We start from the raw sequence: 21,753 nt of genomic DNA, 5'->3' as shown, positions 1-21,753 counted from the left end.
TTTTACAGTAGTTTAAAGCGTTAATATTGTTCTAACTACTTTTGGGTAAAAATATTAGAAAATAAAGCATATTATGAAAAATAGATTTTTTTGTAATGGCATAAAATGCCATATAAACCTCCAGTATCAGTTTTTATGCAAACTTAAGAGATAGGCTGTATGTTGAAATTTTTAGAAATCAGTAATCTAAAGTTGATGTACTAGAAAAAAGTTTACAGAAGCACAATATTTCCCACAGAAACATCTTGTTTGGGGTTATCTATTAAAGGATAAATTGTGAAGCACTCAGAAGAAACGTTAAGTCACAAAGGGAAAAACATAATCACAGAAGTTTCTAAGACTTCATCATACAGGGCTTACTAAAATAAAAGGAACATCTTCAATAGTACTCCAAACCAAAATGACATAGAAGAGATTCTGGAGAGCTAAGGAAATGGGCTTTCAGTTTTCCTTATTTACCCAGAGCTATAGCAGATTTAACTGTCCCATGTCCCAGTTAAAGCTTTTTCCACAAGACACTTGGGTATTCACCAACACTGCAACTACGAAAGAGAGAAAACCATAGCAGACACCCCTCAGTAAGAAAAACAGCCACTAAAAACGACTTCTGTATTTTAGCTGTGACATGATATGTCACAGCATATCAGGAAAGCAACTATAGATTAAGAAGACTTTATCACAGTCTTTAAATGTAGTCCCAGGTCTATATGAATCTTATACATGCTGAATAGCTGAAAGTTCACTTTCACTCCAGAATAAGTGAAAAACTATATTTTAATGATTAAAAGAGCAAAAAAGCTTCAGATGCAGCATTTTTCCTGAAAGCCCTTTCAAACATATTGAAAATATGATAAAACCAATTTTGGCAAATGCCTAGACAGAAGCACACAAGTCACAAGAATAAGCACTTGTAACTACGTTGTTTATGTTAGTTTTAGCCTATGATAACCTGCTATGAGGTTAACTCAACTCCCATCTGGAATACACACAAGTCAGCACTTAATTATTATATTGCTTATGGGGGCTTTATAATATATATTTTGTCTTCTATCTAGTTAGACTATAAATCCTCAAAAGCAGAATCCAGGACTTCTCCTTTTATCCTATCCCCAGTACCTAGCACACAGTCAATACCTAGCAAGTAAGTGCTTATCAGTTGTTTGTAATTCTCTTTAGGGGTCCTTTGTCAGTGCCAGAAATGAAGCCACTTCAAATGAACTCTCATTTCCACCAAAGATTTTAAATTAGAAAACATGATGTTGGGGTTAATGGTGTATAAGACTCTTAAAGAGACATTAGCATAGACATCTAACCATCAGGCGGAAGTCATCTTAGACTGATACTCAAGTCATCTTAGATCGGTGTTCAAAACAAATGCTAAATTTTAAGGATCAAGGAAATTTGAAACAATTCCTAAAACAAAACTTCCAACATATTTCCTAGTTATCTCACGTAAAACTACAAAGGGTGGGAAGGGGGTAGAGAGAAAGAGGTCAAATTGTACTTTGGTGGAAAAAGTAAAACTAAAGCTAAAAGATGAATGATTCTTAACAATTGTTTATTTCTAACCTCTGTCTGTTGGACCTGTACTAGCATACAACCCCTCTGTACTACAGTACTCAAAGCTCGATCAAATAGGTTGAGAAACTTCTAATTAACCTTCATTTACCAAGAGAGGTAGAGCCACTTTGCAAATTAAAGCTGCCAAGTTCAAACACCTGTTTGAGCTTCAGCTTTGCTATGCCTAAACTATGAAATCACAGATAGAATACAGTTCTTTATATCATTTCTAAAAATGTTTCTCCATAAAGAACTACCATTTGAAAAAAAACTTTTTAAATTAAAGCACTAACCAGAAAATGCCCTCAAGCTAATGTTTAAAAATCTGTTTTTTCAAAACAGATGTTTAAATATAGAGAACAAACTAGTGGCTGCTAGAGGGGGGTGGGGAGAGAATGGGCGAGACAGGTGAAGGGTTAAGAGTATATATGTCATGAAAAACACCAATATATATAATTGCTGAATCATTATATTGTACACCTGAAACTAATATAACACTATATATTATACTTGAATTAAAAAACAAAAATCATTTTTTCCATTCCATTCAAATATTACTAAACTAAGCACTGTTGACTACAATTTTAAAATAAAAGGAATTTTCTTATAGCAAATTCTACAGCCAATTAAAAATTTAGAAAATGACAAAGGCCTTTTAATTTTATGAGTAAATTAATCTACAATCTTTATTTCTATGAAAGTTAAAAAAAATCTATGAACAAGAACAGTGAAAAACTAACCTCTAAAATCTTTTCTTCCAAGCATAGCAGATCAAAATGTGCTAAACATAATTTTTAAAATTTCTAATAAAATGCTCAACAAAGCAAGAACAAGTTTCAATATACCATATTTGAAATTCACTAGTTACAGATTTAGTAACTATTTAGTAAAGTCTTATCTCTATTTTAATTACTTCATAGTTTTCAAGTGAGCCAAACTCATAACTGCACTTTAAAATAAAACTACAGGCACACGTGTGCACACACACACATACACTTTTGAATTCTGGTATAGCAAGTATGACTAGATGAAAACCTATGAGCACCAATTGGCCCTTTCAATAACAATCTCTTTGGCTAAGAGCATTTATGGAAATACTCAGTGTTCTGTGATTTTGTCCTAAGGTTATTAATTCTAAACTAAGAGAAACATTAGCCTTTCAAAAAAAAAAAAAAAAAAAAAAGTCTTCCTAAGAATCTTCCCAAGCACAATGTTCTAGCTGATAATGGGAACTTTAATGAAAGAATCTGTTTAAAAAATTCTGCAGGCTTTTAATGATGTCAAATTAAACAGCTAACAGAATAAACCAAGTTACCAAAAAATCAAAAACAAAACTGCAGATAAAAATCATAGAAGAAGACTATATCTCAAAAAGCAAGCTGAAATTTAGTAAGATGCTAATATCAAGTTATAGAGCTATTTAGACAGAACAGGGTGACAATACATCAAGGGCAATATGCTTATATAAACTCCAAAACATTTTGAGGAAATGTTTTCACAACAACAAAAAGATCTATCACATCTTCTATGCTATTTATAGTAAAACTTTAAGCCATAATTGAGTTTCTTGGTCTGCTGTACCAATTCAAATACAGAGAAAAATGTACTTTCATCTATAAAACCATCACACTCAAGAGGCATTTTCCCATGGTACAACAACTTTAGCAGAGGTCCCATTATGAAGCACAATCACCACATATTTCCTAAGTGGGTCATATTACCTAGAATATCCTATGGGGACAAACTGTTCTCTCTGAAGCACGAGTGGAGAACAAAGTATTTTCCTTGGAAAGGGAAGATATTTGCAGGGTAGTAAATATCTCACTATGTGCCTTCCTAAAATACTTTCTATCTTGAAGTTGCTGGCTTCACAAAATAGCAAAAAACAGAAACAAAAAAATCCCCACAGCTGTTTATTTGGTTTGGCATTTAACTTTCCCCTCTTAATCTTAATCTAACATGAGGTGCACAGCTTGCCACAAAAATCAAACAAAAATATTAATTATTAATTCACTGAGCACCTGTTATCCAAAAAATGTGTGTCAGATATAAAAACGAGCAAGTTAAAGTTTTTTCCCTCACGTGATATATATGATCCAGAAGGGAAGGACGTTGTATTATAAGGTAGTGTAGGTGAAATTCATGTAAGTGATACAAGCAATGTACAGATAGGAATTTAGAGAAGATATCCCTTTGTACAATCAGGAAACACTTCATGAAAAACATTTATTTTAGCTGTACCTAGAAGGCAGTGTGGAAAAAGTTCTGGTTTTGGGTATCAGAAAATCTAGATTCTTATCTTGACTTTGTCATTAATCAACTTGGTGGAGAATATAACTTAGATGGGCTTAGGTTTCCTTATCCATAAAATAAGGATACCAGACTAGATGATTTTCTAAGGCCCCTTCCAGCTTTATTATCTATGGAAATGTATTAATAGGATATGTATTACCTTTTTAATATACACAATATATATAATATTCACAATATACACTTTTATTACAAAAACTCTAACAATAAAATCAACATAATAGTTTCTATTTGACTCCCACTCCCTTTCCTGGAGGTAACAAGTGTATCAATCTGACATTTATCTTTCCAGAAATTTTCTAATGTATTTACACAGATGACTGTGGTACTTTTTAACATAATGAGGTCATATTGAAAATACTATTTTTCTATTTGCTTTTCTACTTAATGTGCCTGGAAATCTCTCCATAAACACACATGGAAGTCTGTATCATTCTTTTTACCTGCTGCAAGTTATGACTATATTACACCATTCCCCTATCAGTGGAAATTCAGGTTACTTCTTCATTTTGGTTATTGTAAAAACTTTTGTTATTCTTGTTCATGCCATCCTGTGCATTAGATGTTCAAAAGAGAAGCTGGGGTGGGGAGAGTCAAAGAATTTGAGCCAAAAGTATAAAAGCAGAAAATAGAGAAGATGAAGTTTGAACCTGGTGTCCACAGTTTCAGCAAATGATAATATACTAGAAATGCCTTTAAGAGTTAGGAGATAATGGGTCCTAGCCCTTGGTCCAAAAACTGCATCTGAGAGTAAAAAGTGGGATTGGGTACTTGAAATCTCAGAATTTTCTGGACTAGAAGAGATCTTGAGGATCATTCAATTCTATACTTAATTTTAGAGAAAGTGAAGCCGTATCCGTAAACTAGAATGTGATTTTGCCTCACACTCTCTGGGGGGGATTAAAAAAAAAGTTGAACAGTCACTGTGCTGAATGCTAAATGCTATAGGGAGACAATAAGTGGGAATGACTGACTCCTAAGGAGGTTTCAGTTACAGACAGTGTAAATTCTAGTGGACTTAGCACAACTCTGGTTTCCAAGAACCCTTAAGAACTCTAAATGGGGTGGGGGTAAGGGACAGTGGAGATGTCCCAAAATTAGGGCTTGGCAGACTATCAAAGTAATGAGGACATTATTGAAAAGCTACTTTGATTCTTCAAATGGTAAGGAAGAAAGATTCTAATACATTGACCTACAGCTACTTTCTCTTCAGATTGTTTATAGATAAAATGTTTTAAGCAAGCTAAACCATCCTTCCTTAAAGTTCTGTGTAACAGCAACGTGCTTTTCCCTCCTGGTATGACATACCTCATCTAGTGATCACAGGGGCCTATTAAAATGACTGATTTGATACAGCAATACAGTTACAATCACAAAACAGAATTTCTGGAGCCTGAGAAAATATAAACTAGTTAGAGAATTAAAAAAAAAAAGTGACTAGGATTTAGCACAGTAATGTTTACAGATTAACTTGTTACATTTCCTTAGAAGTCAGTGGTAAGTATTTTTCCAAAAGGTACAAGGTCCTAAATACTCAGTAGTATTTAAATTTCAGAATTCATATCTACCTGTGTGTGTGTGTGGGCGCGTGTATACAGCTTTGAGGAATGTGTTTATATTATTTATATACACACAGACACATATGCTTCCCAAGGTAAATTCTAGTTTTATAGAATTATAAAATATTATCATTTTAAAATAAGTACTTTTTTATCATTATAAAATAACTACTTACAAAATAGGCTTTTATTATTGTAACTATGGCACCATGTATTACAATAATCTTTAGATATTTTACAAAGTCCCAAAGTTTAAAGGATGAGAGATTCTAAACTCATTTTTCCAGCTGTTTTTTTCATTTTGTGTGTGTGTTGGGAGGAGGGGTTGCATGCATTTGCATTTATGTATGTATTTGTAAATACGTATGTTGCACATGTATTTATATTAGGAAAATGCTTTGCAGACAACAGAATAATAAAGTTTCTAAAAAGAATAAAGTTTCTAATATGCCTATGATTACTGAACTTAAAATTCACAGAACTCTAAAACTTCATGTAGGAAGGGAATTCAGAAACCATCTAGGTCTCTTCGTTTTACTGCCAAGGAAAAGCAAGACTCAAAGAAACCAGATAATTTATATAACATCCACAGCCTACCAGTAGTAGAGATGAAAAGAAAATGTCTTCTGACTTCTGGTACAATTCTCACATTAACAGATTACGAATCCACAAAGAAGCTGTGTTGGATTCCAGGTATCCTTTTCAACAACTTAGCCCTCAAGCCATGTTTAGTATTAAAGTCTACCTTTCCCCATTAGCTTTCCCCAAAGTAACAAAACAAGGAAATCATATACTTATGAGCTTATTAAGTTTCAACTTTTCTTGAGTTTGAAAATATGAGTACAAGCAACATGTCATGTGTTTATCCCAGGGCTGTTAATTATTTTCTAAGCAAATTTGTCTTCAAGAACTGGTTAGCAAGTAACTATATTAGAAAATTCTATTCTCATTACTGAGTTCTCCTTTAGATCTGTGGTTTTTCCACTAGTAACACCCACGGGACTTTCAATTGGCATTATTCACTAGAATACATAGAAAAATAGAAGTACAAAAGAACTTCTCTTCTCTGCAAAAGCTAAAATATATCAAACATATCTGAATTTCTTCATTTTTAAAGGTTAGAAAATGCAAGATACCAAAGAAATCTCTTCATGTAATAAAAAGATTTCTTACTGATGTACCTCTTGGCATGCATGCTTTAATTGCCAAAATTTCTACCAAAATAGAAATTTCTTTAAATGAAGAAGGTGCTTAAGAAAAAGTACTTGAATTGCAGTTATTATTATTAAACCAATATTTATCAGAGCATTTACACTATACTAAGTACTATATGTGGCAAAGGAATTTAGCAAAATAGCATATTGCCCTTAAAGTCTAGAATTCTGGGTGCCAGCTTGGCTCAGTTGGTTCAGTGTCTGGCTCTTGATTTATGCTTAGGTCTTGATCTCACAGTGTGGTTCATGAGTTCGAGCCCTGCCTCAGATTCTGTGCTAGGAGCATGGATCCTGCTTGGGATTCTCTCTCTTTCCCCCTCTCTCTCTGCCCTGCCCCTGCATGTGCTCTCTCTCTCTCTCTCTCTCTCTCTCTCTCTCTCGCGCGCGCGCTCTCTCTCTCTCTCTCTCAAAATAAATAAACATTTTAAAAAAAGTCTAGAATCCTGCTGCTATATAATTACTATGAGCATCAGTATAAAAAGTATGGCTAGTTTTATGGATCAAACATATTCCTCAAAGATGCATATAAAGTAAAAAGTGATACAGTATCATCTGTATCATCTAAAATGTATCAGAAAAGTCTAGTAATTAAACTATTCCCTTTTTAAAATTACAAATTCACAGTTTGAGAGGAAGTGTTTTCTTAACCAAGTTATAGCTGCACAGAGATACACACTCTGCAATCACTTGGATAAAAAGATACTACACCTTCACCATGTTAAGATATTCACCATGTCAATTATTTAAAGTCTAACAATTATTTTTTTCTAGACAAAATTTTAGAGTTTCAAGTTTTAACATTTCTGGTCTATTTTTAAGACCTACTGATCTCCTCTCCTCCCATCTTATTGGTTGTAGAAGTGATTTCAACTTTAGGAACTGTACAGCTATAGTTCTCAGAACACTTGATTTCTAGCATGTAATTCTTGTCTAAGTCTGCCTCTGTCACCTTGCAGCCTGGGTCTGGGAGTAGAAAGCTTAACCTTAATGAGCTATTTCTGACAAAGGTCAATTCAGAAACTGTGAATATATCTAAATAGCAATGCAATGACTTCACTGCATAGACTGCATTTTAGATGTGTAATTTTATCTTGGCTATGCTTCCTTTATTAACCATAAATTTTATCTTCAAAACCCACCAATTACTTCATCTCTATCTCATATAACATTTAATTCTAACAGGTGCCCATCTCTGCACTCTGACAGTTATTTTTAGTTTGTCTGCAGTTTTCAGCATTCTATCCCTTTATAAAAATACAGTTAAAATATTCATTTTCTTGCATACAAGAATAAATGTATCAGATATATGTCTCCATGACAAACAACATGGTACTCTACATACTCTTTGATAATGTTAGCATCTACATTTATCTGGGTCTATAGCTTTATAAATAGAAAAACTCTGTTAAATAAGTATCCTCTACTTTCCAATGCATAAATACTTTTTTGTTGTCTATAGTTACTCTCAGTAACTCAGTACTGTAACTGGACTCCTATTATCTAAAGAAGTACAAAGAATAAAATTATCTTATTCAGGACTTTTACATGAATTAAAAATAAAGGTGTCAGTTCTCCATCTTCAGACTAAAAAAGGGAAGTAGCTTCATTTTATTTGCCGAACCAGAAAATTAGATTGGTGGTTCTTTCCTGGTCTCTGGACAATGATATTTCTCCTTCCCTCCACAACTACACTTTTAAACTTTGTTGTTCAAGGCCTAACAAATACAATCAGGCTGTATTTTATTACACCTTAAGAGAAACTTGCACAATTAGTACAACCTTTCAATGTATTATGCATTATGGTCTTAATTCTGTTAGATTTCACTGTTAATTATAGGTTATTAAAGACCCTTAAATATACCCTTCTTATATGCGACGGAGCTCAAACTTTACTCATTATCAAGTACTCAAGCCATATTAGGTAGTAGCACTATATATTATATTGGAAACTTATCTGTGTTTAATTACAGGTCTTAAGTAACTATAAAGTGTTGAGTCATTTGAGTAGTGCCATCAGATGATGATGACATCACTACTTTTTAAGTGCCAAACTATGAGTCAGTCAACTTTTTAGGACCTTTCTACCAATCAATAGTGACTGATACAATGAATGGATGACCACAAAAGTTGGTTGAGTTTTTTTAAGTTAGCCATTAGTGAGTGTGAAGTAGTATCACGTAGTTTTGATTTGCATTTCCCTAATGACCACTGATGTTGAACATCTTTTCATGTGCTATTTGTATATTTTCTTTGGAGAAATAGATATTCAAATCTTTTGCCTGTTTTTATATTGGGTTGTCTTTTTATTGTTTAGTTCTAAGAGTTCTTTCTATATTCTGAATACAGGGCTATTAGTGGATACATGTTACAAGTATTTTCTCCCATTCTGTAATTTGTCTTCATTTTCTTTTTTTTTTTATTTTTTTTTTAATTTTTTTTTTCCAATGTTTATTTATTTTTGGGACAGAGAGAGACAGAGCATGAACGGGGGAGGGGCAGAGAGAGAGGGAGACACAGAATCAGAAACAGGCTCCAGGCTCCGAGCCGTCAGCCCAGAGCCTGACGCGGGGCTCGAACTCCCGGACCGCGAGATCGTGACCTGGCTGAAGTCGGACGCTTAACCGACTGCGCCACCCAGGCGCCCCTGTCTTCATTTTCTTAATGGTATCCTGTGAAGCACAAATGTTTTTAATTTTGATAAAGTTCAATGTATCTAATTTTTTATTTTGTTGCTTGTACTTTTGGTGTCATATGGTAAGAAACGATTGCCTAGCACAAATTCATAAAGATTTACTCTAATGTTCTAAGAATTTTATAGTTTTCCTTTTAAATTCAGGTCTATGATCCATTTAAGATAATTATTATATGTGATGTGAGGTAACAATCTAACTTCATTATTTTTCATTGTAGATATCCAGTTGTATCAGCTACCACTTGTTGAAAAGACACTGAACTGTCTTGGTATCTTTGTTGAAAAAATGTCTTTGGCACAACACAAATGTGAGTGATTATCTCTGGACTTCATTCTATTAATCTGTAAGTCTATTCTTTGGCCAATACCACATTACCTTGATTATGTAGCTTGGTAGTAAGTTTTGAAATTAGGAAGTAAGAGTCTTTCAATTTTTTTTTTCAAGATTGTTTTGCTTATCTGGGTACCTTGCATTTCCATATGAACTTTAAAATCAGTTGTCAATTCCTGTTAAAAAAGAAGCTGGGATTTTAACAGGCCTTGCATTGAATCTGTACATCAATATAGAGAGTACTATCACTTGAACAATGTTAAGTAGTACTTTCCAATATTCAAATATTTTGCCTCCTTGGTTAAATTTATTCCTGGTATTTTATTCTTTTGGATGCCAATAGAAGTGGAATTATTGTCATAAATTCATTTTCAGACTAGTGTACAGAAATACAACTAGTTTTTGTGTGTCAATCTTGAACTCTGCAACTTTGCTAAATTTGTTTACAAGCTCTAATAGGTTTTTTTTTTGTATATGTGGATTCGTAAGGATTTTCTATACATAAGACTATAATATCTGCAAGTAAAAATGGTTCCTCTTGCCTTCCAATCTTGATGCCTTTTATTTTTCTCTCACCTAATTTCCCTGGCTAGAGCCTCTAGAACAATGTTTGAATAGAAGCCATAAGAACAGACATCCTTGTCTTATTCTTGATTTTAGGGGAAAGCATTTAGTCTTTCACCATTAAGTATGATGTTAATTGTGGATTTTTCAGAAATGCCCTTTATCAGGCTAAGGAAGTTACTATAAGGTATTTTCATACTGAGATTTACATCTTAGTAATGAACCAAGGCTAGGAAGAGCTTTTGATTAAACTTCCCAAAATTATTGAACCAATCCCAAACTGTGGACTTCTGATCCAGCTACAGTCATATATTTCAAACCTACAATAAATGTTTAGTTTCACTAATCCCATAACTTGTCTTTAATGCAAGCAAGTATCTTTTGAGTGCTATTAGTTGAGGTAAAAGTTTCAGTGAAAGTTCTGCCAAACCAATCTTGTAATTTATTTTTTCCTCCTAACAAATATACATTTTTTCTAAAATGTGCACACTATATATAAAAATGTACATTCTTGGGGTGTCTGGGTGGCTCAGTTTGTTAAGCCTCCGACTCTTGGTTCAGCTCAGGTCATGATCTCATGGTTTTGTGAGTTTGAGCCGCACATCGGGCTCTGTGCTGGCAGCAGGGAGCCTGCTTGGGATTCTCTCTCTCCTTCTCTCTCTGCTCCTTCCCCACTTGTGCTGTCTCTGTCTCTCTCAAAGTAAATAAATAAACCTGAAACATTAAAAAAAAAATGCATGTTCTTGGGGCGTCTGGCTGGCTCAGTCAGTGGAGTCTCAGAGTTGTGAGTTCAAGCCCCATTTTGGGTGTACACATTACTTAAAAAATAAACTATTTTTTTAAAAGTGCATATTCTTTTTAAACAAATGTTATACAAGCACCCAAAACAGGCAGCTAAAACCAGTCAAGATATGCTCCTCCTTCCAAGGAATCCTAAATAGTCAGGTAATATACTAAGATACCACTGTCAAAATAATCACTCTGTCAAAATGTCCATGTCAAATGGAGACTGGCTATGTTGATAGTCTAGAAAAAAATATTGTATTCTTTATCATGTAAAAATCATTGGGATAAAGATAACTAATACATCAAAAATTCTAACACAAAAAAGTTGAAACTATTTATGATATTCTAGTCTCCAAGTATATATAAATCTTTACCTTGTAAAAATGCTTGCCATTTTCAACTCATAGAATGAGAAAGAAATGAAGATCTCACAAGTGGAGCATGAATTCCATCAGATAAACTATTTCTCTACAAAATTACCTTTGTCTTAGTGCACTATATGATATCCTAATGAACTGAAAGAATCAATTAGTTACTGATTCTCATAAGCAAGATAATGTCCTTCATGGTAAAAACCTTTTAAGATGTTCCCAATTATGAAGCTTTTTCATATAATTTATTTATGTTTTAAGAATTCATTAAGTTTTCCATATATATCCTATAAAATTATTTTATTATGATAATATGTCTGAACTCGAGTATTTTGTAATTGTCATTTTTCACTGAAGCCATTATAATTCAAGGGCATATATTGTTTGTGATGGGTGTACTCAATAACACATATAATAATTTTTTCATTCAATGAATATTTACTGAATGACTGCTATGTGCTAAGGGTAAATAAAGCAAAGTCCCTGCCTTTCTGAAACTTACATTCTATAAAAGAAGTCCCATAACTCAAACACAAATAATTCAGACAGATTGAATGTTAAGATGACAGAAAAGGCAATAGGATAGAGAGTGACTGGGGAGCAATTACTGTTCTCTAAGGAGATGACCTGACAACTAAATAATAACAAGAGCTAGTAGAGCAAGGGTTTTCCAAGCAGAGGAAAGAAGTGCAAAAGCCGTAAGATGAAAATTATCATGTGGAAAAGAAAGAAAGCAGTGTCAGCTGGACCATAGGAGACAAGAGATAGGGTAGTAGGACTTTGTAGGTCATAAATTTTACCTAATTGCAAAAGGAAGCTGTGGAGGACTCAAGCAGAAATGACATGATTTGATATGCCCTTTAGGAACATCACTGTTGCTATGCAAATAATGAAATATAAGGAAAAATGAATGGTAGCAGTTAACAGAAAATAATATTCTTTCTTTATGGTGTTGCTTAGTCCTCTGTCTTCCTTTCTGTTCCCAATTCCATTACCTGAGTGCTGGTTCCTATATCCTACTACTAGATGAGGTCCTTCAAAAGCATCCAAACTAGTCTGTACTTTTTTTTTTTTATAAACACTTTGATCATACCTATCATTTTGCTTCAAAAGCCTCAAAAACTCACTACTACCAACAAAATAAAATCCAAATTCCGTAACATTCAATAACATTCCACAATTGAATACTTAAACACCTTTCTAGCTTCATTTCCCATTTCGATAGACTCTGCTCTTCCATTCAATATGGTCTACTCAATCTTTCCTTTATGATGTCACCTTCCATGGCTTCCATGGCTCTACTTACACTGACCTCTTTCCCTATTTTTTTCCATAGATTCAAATTCTATGTCTTTCTTCATGTGTCAGCATACATTCTCCTTCACTATCCAGAGCAGTGGCTTTTTGACTATGACCACAATATTTTATATCATAACCCAGTATACACAAGTCTCATAATTCTACATTTAACTTTACTTCAAGCAACGCACTTTGGTATTTTCTAGTCTTTTCTATTTCTTTTTCAAAATGACTCACTAAATGATTGCATAAGACTACTAGGGGGTTTCAACCTTCAACTTCAAAAACACCTTTAATGCACCTTTCTAGACATTCACTGATAACTAAACTAGATCCTGGTACTGAAAGATGAAACCCATAATTACCAAACTATAATGACCTAAATCTTAAAGATAGGATAGAGTCACGATCTTACACTTCATTTTATCCACCACAATGCCACAAAGAATATTTATTAATCATTACTGAAGATTGATATTAAATACAGCTAACATATTTATGATCAGATAGAATCATGGTTAGGACTGTTTTTGTGTTTCCGTCATCTTGTTTCAAATTGTAGTTATGATGGTCAAAATGTCTAGTTTTCAATAACAATTTGACCTACACTTTCTGCCTTCCTACCATACAAGATTACATAACAGTCTTGCATAGTGGGGGAATACAGTAAGTACTCCATAAATGTCATTTTTATCTTTCCCTCAGAAATATGAGGAAGTCTCTATATGGAAGACACCTATTACCATTCATTGGACCTGCTTCTCTTTTATCCCAAATACTCAGGCACTTCTGCTCTGCCAGTATCCTCATTTGGCCCTACTAGGCTTTGCCAAAATTGCAATAAAGAGAAGCCTTTTGTTTCAAAGGAATAACAGCTATCAGGGTTGAATGGCCTCTTCTAAGGTTCTTGACCATTAAAGTCCTGTTAAAGTTGTTGACACTTTTTTTTTAAATTTTTTTTTAACATTTATTTATTATTGAGAGACAGAGCATGAGCATGGGGGGGGGGGGAGGGGCGGGTGGCGGGTAGAGAGAGGAGGAGACATGGAATCAGAAACAGGCTCCAGGCTCTGAGCTGTCAGCACAGAGCCCGATGCGAGGCTCGAACCCACAAACTGCAAGATCATGACCTGAGCCAAAGCCAGATGCTCAATCGACTGAGCCACCCAAGCGCCCCATGATGCTTTCAAAAACATCATCGATAATCTGAATTAAGAAAATGAAAAAGCAATGAAGTGATCTAACATCTGCACGGGATGGGGTTTTTTTCTCTGCTAAGGCTACAACTCATAAGATAAGCCAATGGACGACGTGAACTTCTTAATTCTTAAATCTCAAAGATTCATTAATTTTACCATGAGAGGATTCACATAGATTCCTGAAGAATGTAGAACATCTACATCTAAAGGTACTTTGCTTCCCTTTTACTTCCACCTCTGGAGCCAGTTACAAGTTATTATAGGTCTAGGGGGATAAGGTAAGGATACAAATAATAAATGCTCTGAACCGTCTAGAGTAGGCTCAGTGTAACCATCAGGTTTTAGGCAGAAATAAGCCCCCAGGACCTATCCAGAAAACCTGAATCCCTTTATTAGTCTTGAAACTACTTCAAGCTCCGTATATTGGGGTAATTGCAGGTCAGAGCAAACTACACAGGGCCTGCCAGACTCCAAATGTCAACCATTAGGCTTTCCTCTGAGATATGGGAGTATGAAACTCAACATTTGCTGGCTACTGTCTCCTCAAGGCCAGACCCAGAGCTTCAACAATCTTAGGGCTTCAAGATAGCCATCTGGAATTCCTCTGTTATTCGCTAACACTTCAAAATCATCTACGTTAATTCTCACTGCTTTGCCCCAGTAAAAAAAAAAAAAAAAAAAAAGACTAACTCAGAGCAGCTTTATATGCAAGATTTTAAACCACGTTAAAAAAAAAAATTCCTGACATAAATATATCACATGTAAAGTATAAATAAAGACATAAATATATCACATGTAAAGTGGAAAAATTTCAAGAATATGAATTACTTTAGGAACATCTTCTCAGAATGAAGACAAAATCAAATTACCCTTTTGATAGTGAATTACTTTCCTCATGTAAAATCACACTCAAAAGCAAATGAAAGGCAAAGTCAAAATTCTATTTATTTTAAAGGAAGCCAAAGCTAGGTTAACTTTTTTTCTTTAATGTATCAAATAAAAATGGTGCCTTGGGGAAAAGAAAGAGCTGTTAAATAAAATGAGCAAGGGCTTAAAAACTTAGTAACAAAACAGGCTTAGATTTTAAAAATATTCTTGTGTTGCCTTGTTGCTATTTGGCTAAAATACCTCTCTCCCTTTAAATTATCCTGTGCTTACCAATATTTTTGGTTTTCACTAGATCACAAGCCTCTAACTTTTCGTAAATGGAGTATAGATTATTAAAATGGATTGATTATTAAAACGGATTCTTCTTTGTTACTCACCCTCTGACACATTCCATTAAATTTGAGATTTATTTATATTGGTAACTACCCCTTTTAAAAACAAATACATCTTGGGGTGCCTGGGTTGCTCAGTCAGTTGGGCATCTGACTTCAGCTCAGGTCATGATCTCATGCTTCATGGGTTCAAGCCCTGTGTTGGGCTCTGCACTGACAGCACGGAGCCTGTTTCAGATCCTCTGTCTCCCTCTCTCTCTCTGCCCCTCCTTTGCTTGCCAGCTCTCTTTCTCTCTCAAAAATAAATATTTTTTAAAAAACCAAATACAGGGGCGCCTGGGTGGCTCAGTCAGTTAAGTGTCTGACTTTGGCTCAGGTCATGATCTCACGGTTTGTGGGTTCGAGCCCCGCGTCAGGCTCTGTGCTGACAGCTCAGAGCCTGGAGCCTGCTTCAGATTCTCTCTCTCTCTCTCTCTCTCTCTCTCTCTCTCTCTCTCTCTCTCTGCCCCTCCCCTGCTCATGCTCGTCTCTCTCTCAAAAATAAATAAAATTTTAAAAATTAAAAAAAAAAAGAACAAATACATCTTGGAAAGGTTAAGTTTATATTACCTTTCAATTAAGCCTCAGGGAAGAGAGGAAAGGAGAAAGAAAAGAAGGAGAGGAGGGAGAAAGAAGAAGACAATAGAGGATGAGGGAATCATGTCTTAAGTGAGGTAGGGTAGGAAATCAGCTAGAGAGTCTTAGGCCTAAGTAAATAAAATGAAAACAAAAACCTTCACTGGACATACTGGAGATCACATAAGGACCAGGTAATCAAAAGCTACACATGTTACACCAGTGCCACAGACAGATACTAAACAACTTTAGGACAAATCAAAGTAATAATATGGGTGCTAAAGTTATCAATAAGTCAGAATTGGTACATGAAATGCATTAAACAAAATTTACTCAAAGGTTTAAAAAGCTCCATTTCAAATAGTTTACTAAAGAGTCTCTTCACTTCAGTGTTAAAAGCTTTTACCAGGTTTCCAATGAAGGTCTCCCAAGGACTACATTTGGATGCTTACCACTATTCTATTTTTTAATTTTGTTAAGTTTATTTATTTTGAGAGAGAGTACAAGTGGGGGAAAAAGAGAGAGAGAGAGAAAGAAAGAGAATCCCAAGCAGGCTCTGAGCAGTGCAGAGCCCAATGCGGGGCTCGAACTCACAAACCCTGAGATCATGACCTGAGCCGAGATCAAGAGTTGGACACTTAACCGACTGAGCCACCGAGATGTCCCTAGGTGTTTACCAGTATTTTAAAATGTGATCCAAAATACAGTCTTGATGCTCTAATTTAAAGTACAATGTAAGTTTTTAATTTTAGAATCCTCAGAGCTGTCATTTCTTGGTGTTTTTGTCATGTTTAATCTAGCCATAAATCTTTCCCACAAAGCAGTTTTGGACTAGACCACTGAACTTTGCTCCAGTTTTATCCATCAATATTAAAGCCATCACTTACTATAAATGCATCAAATACTAAGTACTGAGGTTACAAAATTGAACAAAACAGAATCCCTGCCTTTGAGGCAGTTGGAGTCATTTGGCAGAAAGAGACATGAACAGGTAATTACAATACTACCTGATTAAGTTTTACAATAGGAGATACGAACAGAGCATTGTGCAAAGTGGTAAAAGCCACTAAGTCAGCCTGGAGGACTATGCTAAGCCTGTTCAAGAGGATTTGACATTTAAATTCATCTACAATGAGGCAGTTAGGTTAGTCAATCTATAAAGCCCCTTCTATTTAAAAAAAAGGACCAAGGGGTGCCTGGGTGGCTCAGTTGGTAAAGCATCAGACTTCAGCTCCGGTCATGATCTCATGGTTCATCAGTTCTAGTCCTGCATCGAGCTCTGTGCTGACAGCTCAGAGCCTGGAGCCTGCTTCGGATTCTGTCTCCCTCTCTCTGCTCCCCACCCCCACTCATGCTCTCTCTCTCTCTCTCTCTCTGTCAAATATAAATAAAAACATTTTTAAAAATTTACCAAAAAAAAAGGACAAAAAGTTGAAGGTCATGGAAATCTTATTTGTCAGAAATGGCTGATGCAGATTATTCCAGTTTGTTGTTATTAATCTAGTCTCTGTATCAAAAACAATATTTTGCTGATACAATCTCATCTTCTCTCCCAAACAATTCCTCGTCCTGCTTTCTTTTTCTTGGTAAATAGTAATACTTCCATAGTCAACAAACCACCAATTTCTACTGATTCTACTCCATATAGTCTCTTTACTCTGGCTACTTCTATCTCCTACATTGGAAGCTTCCAACAGCTTCCAAAAGTTTTCTTGTCTGAGATCCCTTCTTCCAATCAACCAGTTCTTCACACTATGGCCAAAGTGATTTTCCAAAACACAAATCTGATCACATGACAACTCACCTTAAAATCATCCAACTGCTCCCTACTGCTCTCAGAAGACACCCAAACTCTTTAGCATAGGTGTCAATAACTAGCCTGGCTTGCCTCTTGCTATAATCTTTTATATAGTACTCATACTGAACCTCTTATAGTTTCTTCAACACAAAGTACTCACTCACCATCGTCTCTAGAGCCTTCTAAGACTCCCTCAAATGAAAATCAGATGACTTTCCAAAGTGATTTTTCAGTATGCTCTACTCCATTACTATACTTACCACACTATACAGTATTTTAATTACCTGTTTCCCTCAGAAAGCTGTAAATTCTTTAAAGACAAAAACTATCTCACACATTCTTATATTTTCTATCTAAAGCATTATGCCTGCCTGGCACTGACATATAGTTCATGCTTGATAAAGATTGCTGAATGCATGAATAAATGAACAAATAAACAAACTGCAAAAAAAGAGAAATTCAATGGCCTACAATTTGTCATAATATTTGTTAGCTACACTACAGAAACCTAATCCTATAGCACAACCATATTTAAGCCATAGCCTATTACAATTAACCTGTTTTTAGAAACAGAAAGAAAGAAGGCTACACCATAAACTCAAAATTCAAATGAGCTTAAAAATTTACTGAGGTCCTCCAGTTTAGATGGTATAAATTTACTACTTAAGGTCATTTTTTTTGGAAAGAATACATACATATCAGATTCATGATATGCTATACATTTTAAAATTATAACTACATATGTACTATTACATTATTTTCACAGATAAAACACTGAGTTTGCTTTTTAACAAAAATGAAAGCTGCGCTCATCACTGACTCACCGGTTCTTTTCCAGCTCATTGTGTGTAGACCTAAAAGGAAAACAAAAAAGACCATTAGCCATTTGTTGCTAAGGTTATGGAAAGGGGGATTAGTTACTGCTGTACCACACCCAGAGAATTTCTTTAACAATGCAATATATAGTCAGACTTCTACAATCACAATCAAGAAGAAAGAGCCTACGTTCGTTAGAATTATTCATTCAGATATAGTGTCTTCAGTTAACAACTAAATATTCTGAAACTGGTGTTTCACTGTTACTTTTTTTTAATGTTCATTTATTTTTGAGAGAGAAGAGAGAGTGTGAGCAGGGAAGGAGCAGAGAGAGAGGGATACAGAGACTCCAAAGTGGGCTATGCACTGACAGCAGTGAGCCCCATGTGGGGCTCAAATTCTAGAACGTGAGATTATGACCTCAGCCTAAATCAAATGCTTAACTGACTGAGCTACCCAGGCGCCCCTCACTGTTATCTTAATAAAATTAATGCTAGCACATGTTTTCTTGCCTACCCCTATCCTACATTTTGTTGATTTGTAGATTAAAAAAAAATTTTTTTTAAGTTTATTTATTTGAGACAGAGAGAATGTGCATGTGCATGAGTCAGGGGGAGGGGCAGAAAGAGGGGGGTAAAGAGAGAATCCCAAGCAGACTCAAGGCTGACAGCACAGCTGACACAGGGTCCTCGAACCCTGAGATGATGACCTGAGCCAAAATCAAGAGACAGACACTTAACTAAGCCACCTAGGAGCCCTGATCTGTAGATTTTTAATTCACATATAATCCATTTTTGTTTAAAAAGAAAAATGTATTTCTATGTCCTCTTCCATCTCCACTTAGTCACTCCTAAACACAGAGAGAAAAAATGTTTTGGCTAGCACAGAAGCTGAATAAGGTTTGCCTTACTGCTAAGTGATTTTATTTTTTCAAGAGTTTATTCATTTTTGAGGGCGTGGGGAGGGGCAGAGAGAGGGGGACAGAGGATGTGAAGCAGGCTCTGGGCAAACAGCAGTGAGTATGATGAGGGGCTTGAACTCACAAACCCTGAGATCATGACCTGAGCCAAAGTAAGATGCTTAACCAGCTGAGCCACTAGGTGCCCCAAGAAACACACTTTTAAAAGACTGGGAGGATATACCCCAAAATGCTAACAATGGTTGTTTTCTTTTTGGGCCTTTTTTTTCATTTTGCTTGCCAATATTTGTTATAATACTTACCATCTACTGAACAAGTACAGTGTCTGCTAAACAGTGTGCTAAGCAGTCCATATATTATTTCATTTTCTCCCCCAAATACCCTTGTTTTATAAACAAGAATACTGAACCTCAGGTCAAGAGACACACTCTTGTCCCAAGAGTATAAGTAGTAACCAGGATTTAAGCCCAGGTCTTTCTTATCCCAAAACTCAAGTTCTTAACTACCTGGAAAGAGAGGTTAAGGGCCAGACTCTAGGCCAGATCTCCTGGGTTCAAGTACTGTTTGGTTTAGTTAAAGTCTTCATTTCTCTGTGCTCAGTTTCCTCATCTATGAAATAGGAAAAGTAACAGTACTTGCCTCATGTGATTGTTAGGAGGAATAAATAGTTTACACTGAATAGCAAAATATAACAAACTCTAAAGTTAGCTATTATTAGAATTATGTTATACTAGTTCTCTTGAATGAATATATATTACTTTTACAATAATTTAACATTAGCAATAACGAGAATTTTATAAAGTAGAGTTCAAGTTCCTGTCACAGAAACTAATACTTTAATCATTTAATATATTCTGGTTAATGTCAACTGTTTTTAGAATATTACTGATTACCTTAATCTGATTTGTCATTCCAATGGATATTTAACAATTACATTTCTAAACTTTAGGGGCATCTGGCTAGCTCAGTCGGTTAAGCGTCCAACTCTTGATTTCAGCTTGGGTCGTGATCTCATGGTTCATGGGTTCCAGCTCCACATCAGGCTCTGCGCTGACAGGATAGCACGGAGCCTGCTTGGGATTCTCTGTCTTCCTCTCCCTCTGTTCCTCCCCTGCTCATGCTGTCTCTCAAAAATGAATAAATGTTAAAAATTTTTTTAACTAAATAATAAAACAAATAAACAATAGGAGTGTTGTCGTCAATCTCAATTTGTAGAAATTTTACTCACTGTCTTAGTTCAAGAGCCAAAGGCTTTTTTGAGTTACTGTCTCCTGTCCACCCTCTGTTTTCTTAGCAGTATCACAAGGTCCAAGTGACACAGGATAAAAAAGACTAATGTTCATTTTCAAAAGATTATCTTAATAAAAGGACTTCTCCTTCAAAAGAGGTTAAAAAAAAATCTTAAGATGCTTCAAGAGTTCAGTCAAATTAACAGCAAGGATACGTACAATTCAGATGGAAGAAATTATAAAAACATAGAACCTTTCGTTTAACAGACTTAAGAGTTCAAAACCCAACAAGTAAATTACAGCCAAATCTCTATCACTATAATAAGTATTTACAAAAAGTTTTAAGTTCTTTTTTGTCAAAGTGAATCAGTAAGTCAAAAGAGGAATAAGACATATTCTAGAGAGATTTAAAACAAAAAATTTGTTCAAAATTTGAATGGGTAATCAATAATGAAATTCCCCACCCCCTTGTAGTAAGTTTTGGTTTAACTGCCTTTATCTGAGAAGAAAACCTAGAACAAGTAAAATAAAAACAATGAAATAGTAAAGTAAATAATAAATGGAAACAACCTATTTAGACAGAAGTAGATTACTTACCATAAACTTAATCTAAACAGTCTAGAGATCCCACATATGGCCATAAATGCAAAATAATATATACCCAAAGATAACCAATTGTTGAATTCCAATATTGTATTGAACCTATTATCAAAGCTAGCACCAAAAGAACATAATCTGACCCACTGCTGTGAACAAAATTAAAACAGCAGGTTCTTCCCACCTCAGACTTTTATTTGTCTTGTTTCTAAAAAAAATATAAAATGACAGCTAAGAATATGAACTTTTTCATCAAACCAAGAAATGCACATCATACTAGTTATACCCCTAGTAGCATTTAACAATATTTCCAAATATCAAGAAACAAAAATGATTGTGTGTGTACTAATCTTTACCATATTGTCATGTTCTTACACTTTTTAAAAAAATCTATCAGTAGTACTTCTGTTTTCACGGCTTTTTTGCCTGTAATATCAAGTAAACAAATAATGTGTATCTTTAACACTGTCTTAGACTACAGGGAATCAAAGACCGTCTCTGGTAAATTTAAGACATGTATACTAATAATTATAACTCAAGGCGAAATAAATACATAAAGAAAGGTACAAAGTGTTATGGGAGTTTACAGTAGGCAGATTTGAGGCGCCTGGGTGGCTCTGTCGGTTAAACATCTGATTCTTGATTTTGGCTCAGGTTATGATCTCATGATTGTG

General features: G+C 34.9%; 1 protein-coding gene across 3 annotated transcripts in view; it reads right to left on the bottom strand.

Annotated features, from left to right (window-relative positions):
• MXI1 (MAX interactor 1, dimerization protein) overlaps positions 1-21,753 on the bottom strand; it is an 84,741-nt gene that overhangs the window by 20,841 nt on the left and 42,147 nt on the right. For all 3 annotated transcript variants that reach the window (XM_040486393.1, XM_040486394.1, XM_040486395.1), the window contains exon 3: positions 18,343-18,372. In XM_040486393.1, coding sequence (XP_040342327.1) covers positions 18,343-18,372 — 30 coding nt within the window. The remainder of the gene's footprint in view (positions 1-18,342; positions 18,373-21,753) is intronic.

This window comes from Herpailurus yagouaroundi, unplaced genomic scaffold (assembly GCF_014898765.1).
Source record: "Herpailurus yagouaroundi ecotype Mexico unplaced genomic scaffold, PumYag 163, whole genome shotgun sequence".
Lineage (NCBI taxonomy): Eukaryota > Metazoa > Chordata > Mammalia > Carnivora > Felidae > Herpailurus > Herpailurus yagouaroundi.
The sequence above is the reverse complement of the archived record's forward strand: the minus strand, read 5'-3'. Positions and strand labels throughout refer to the sequence as shown.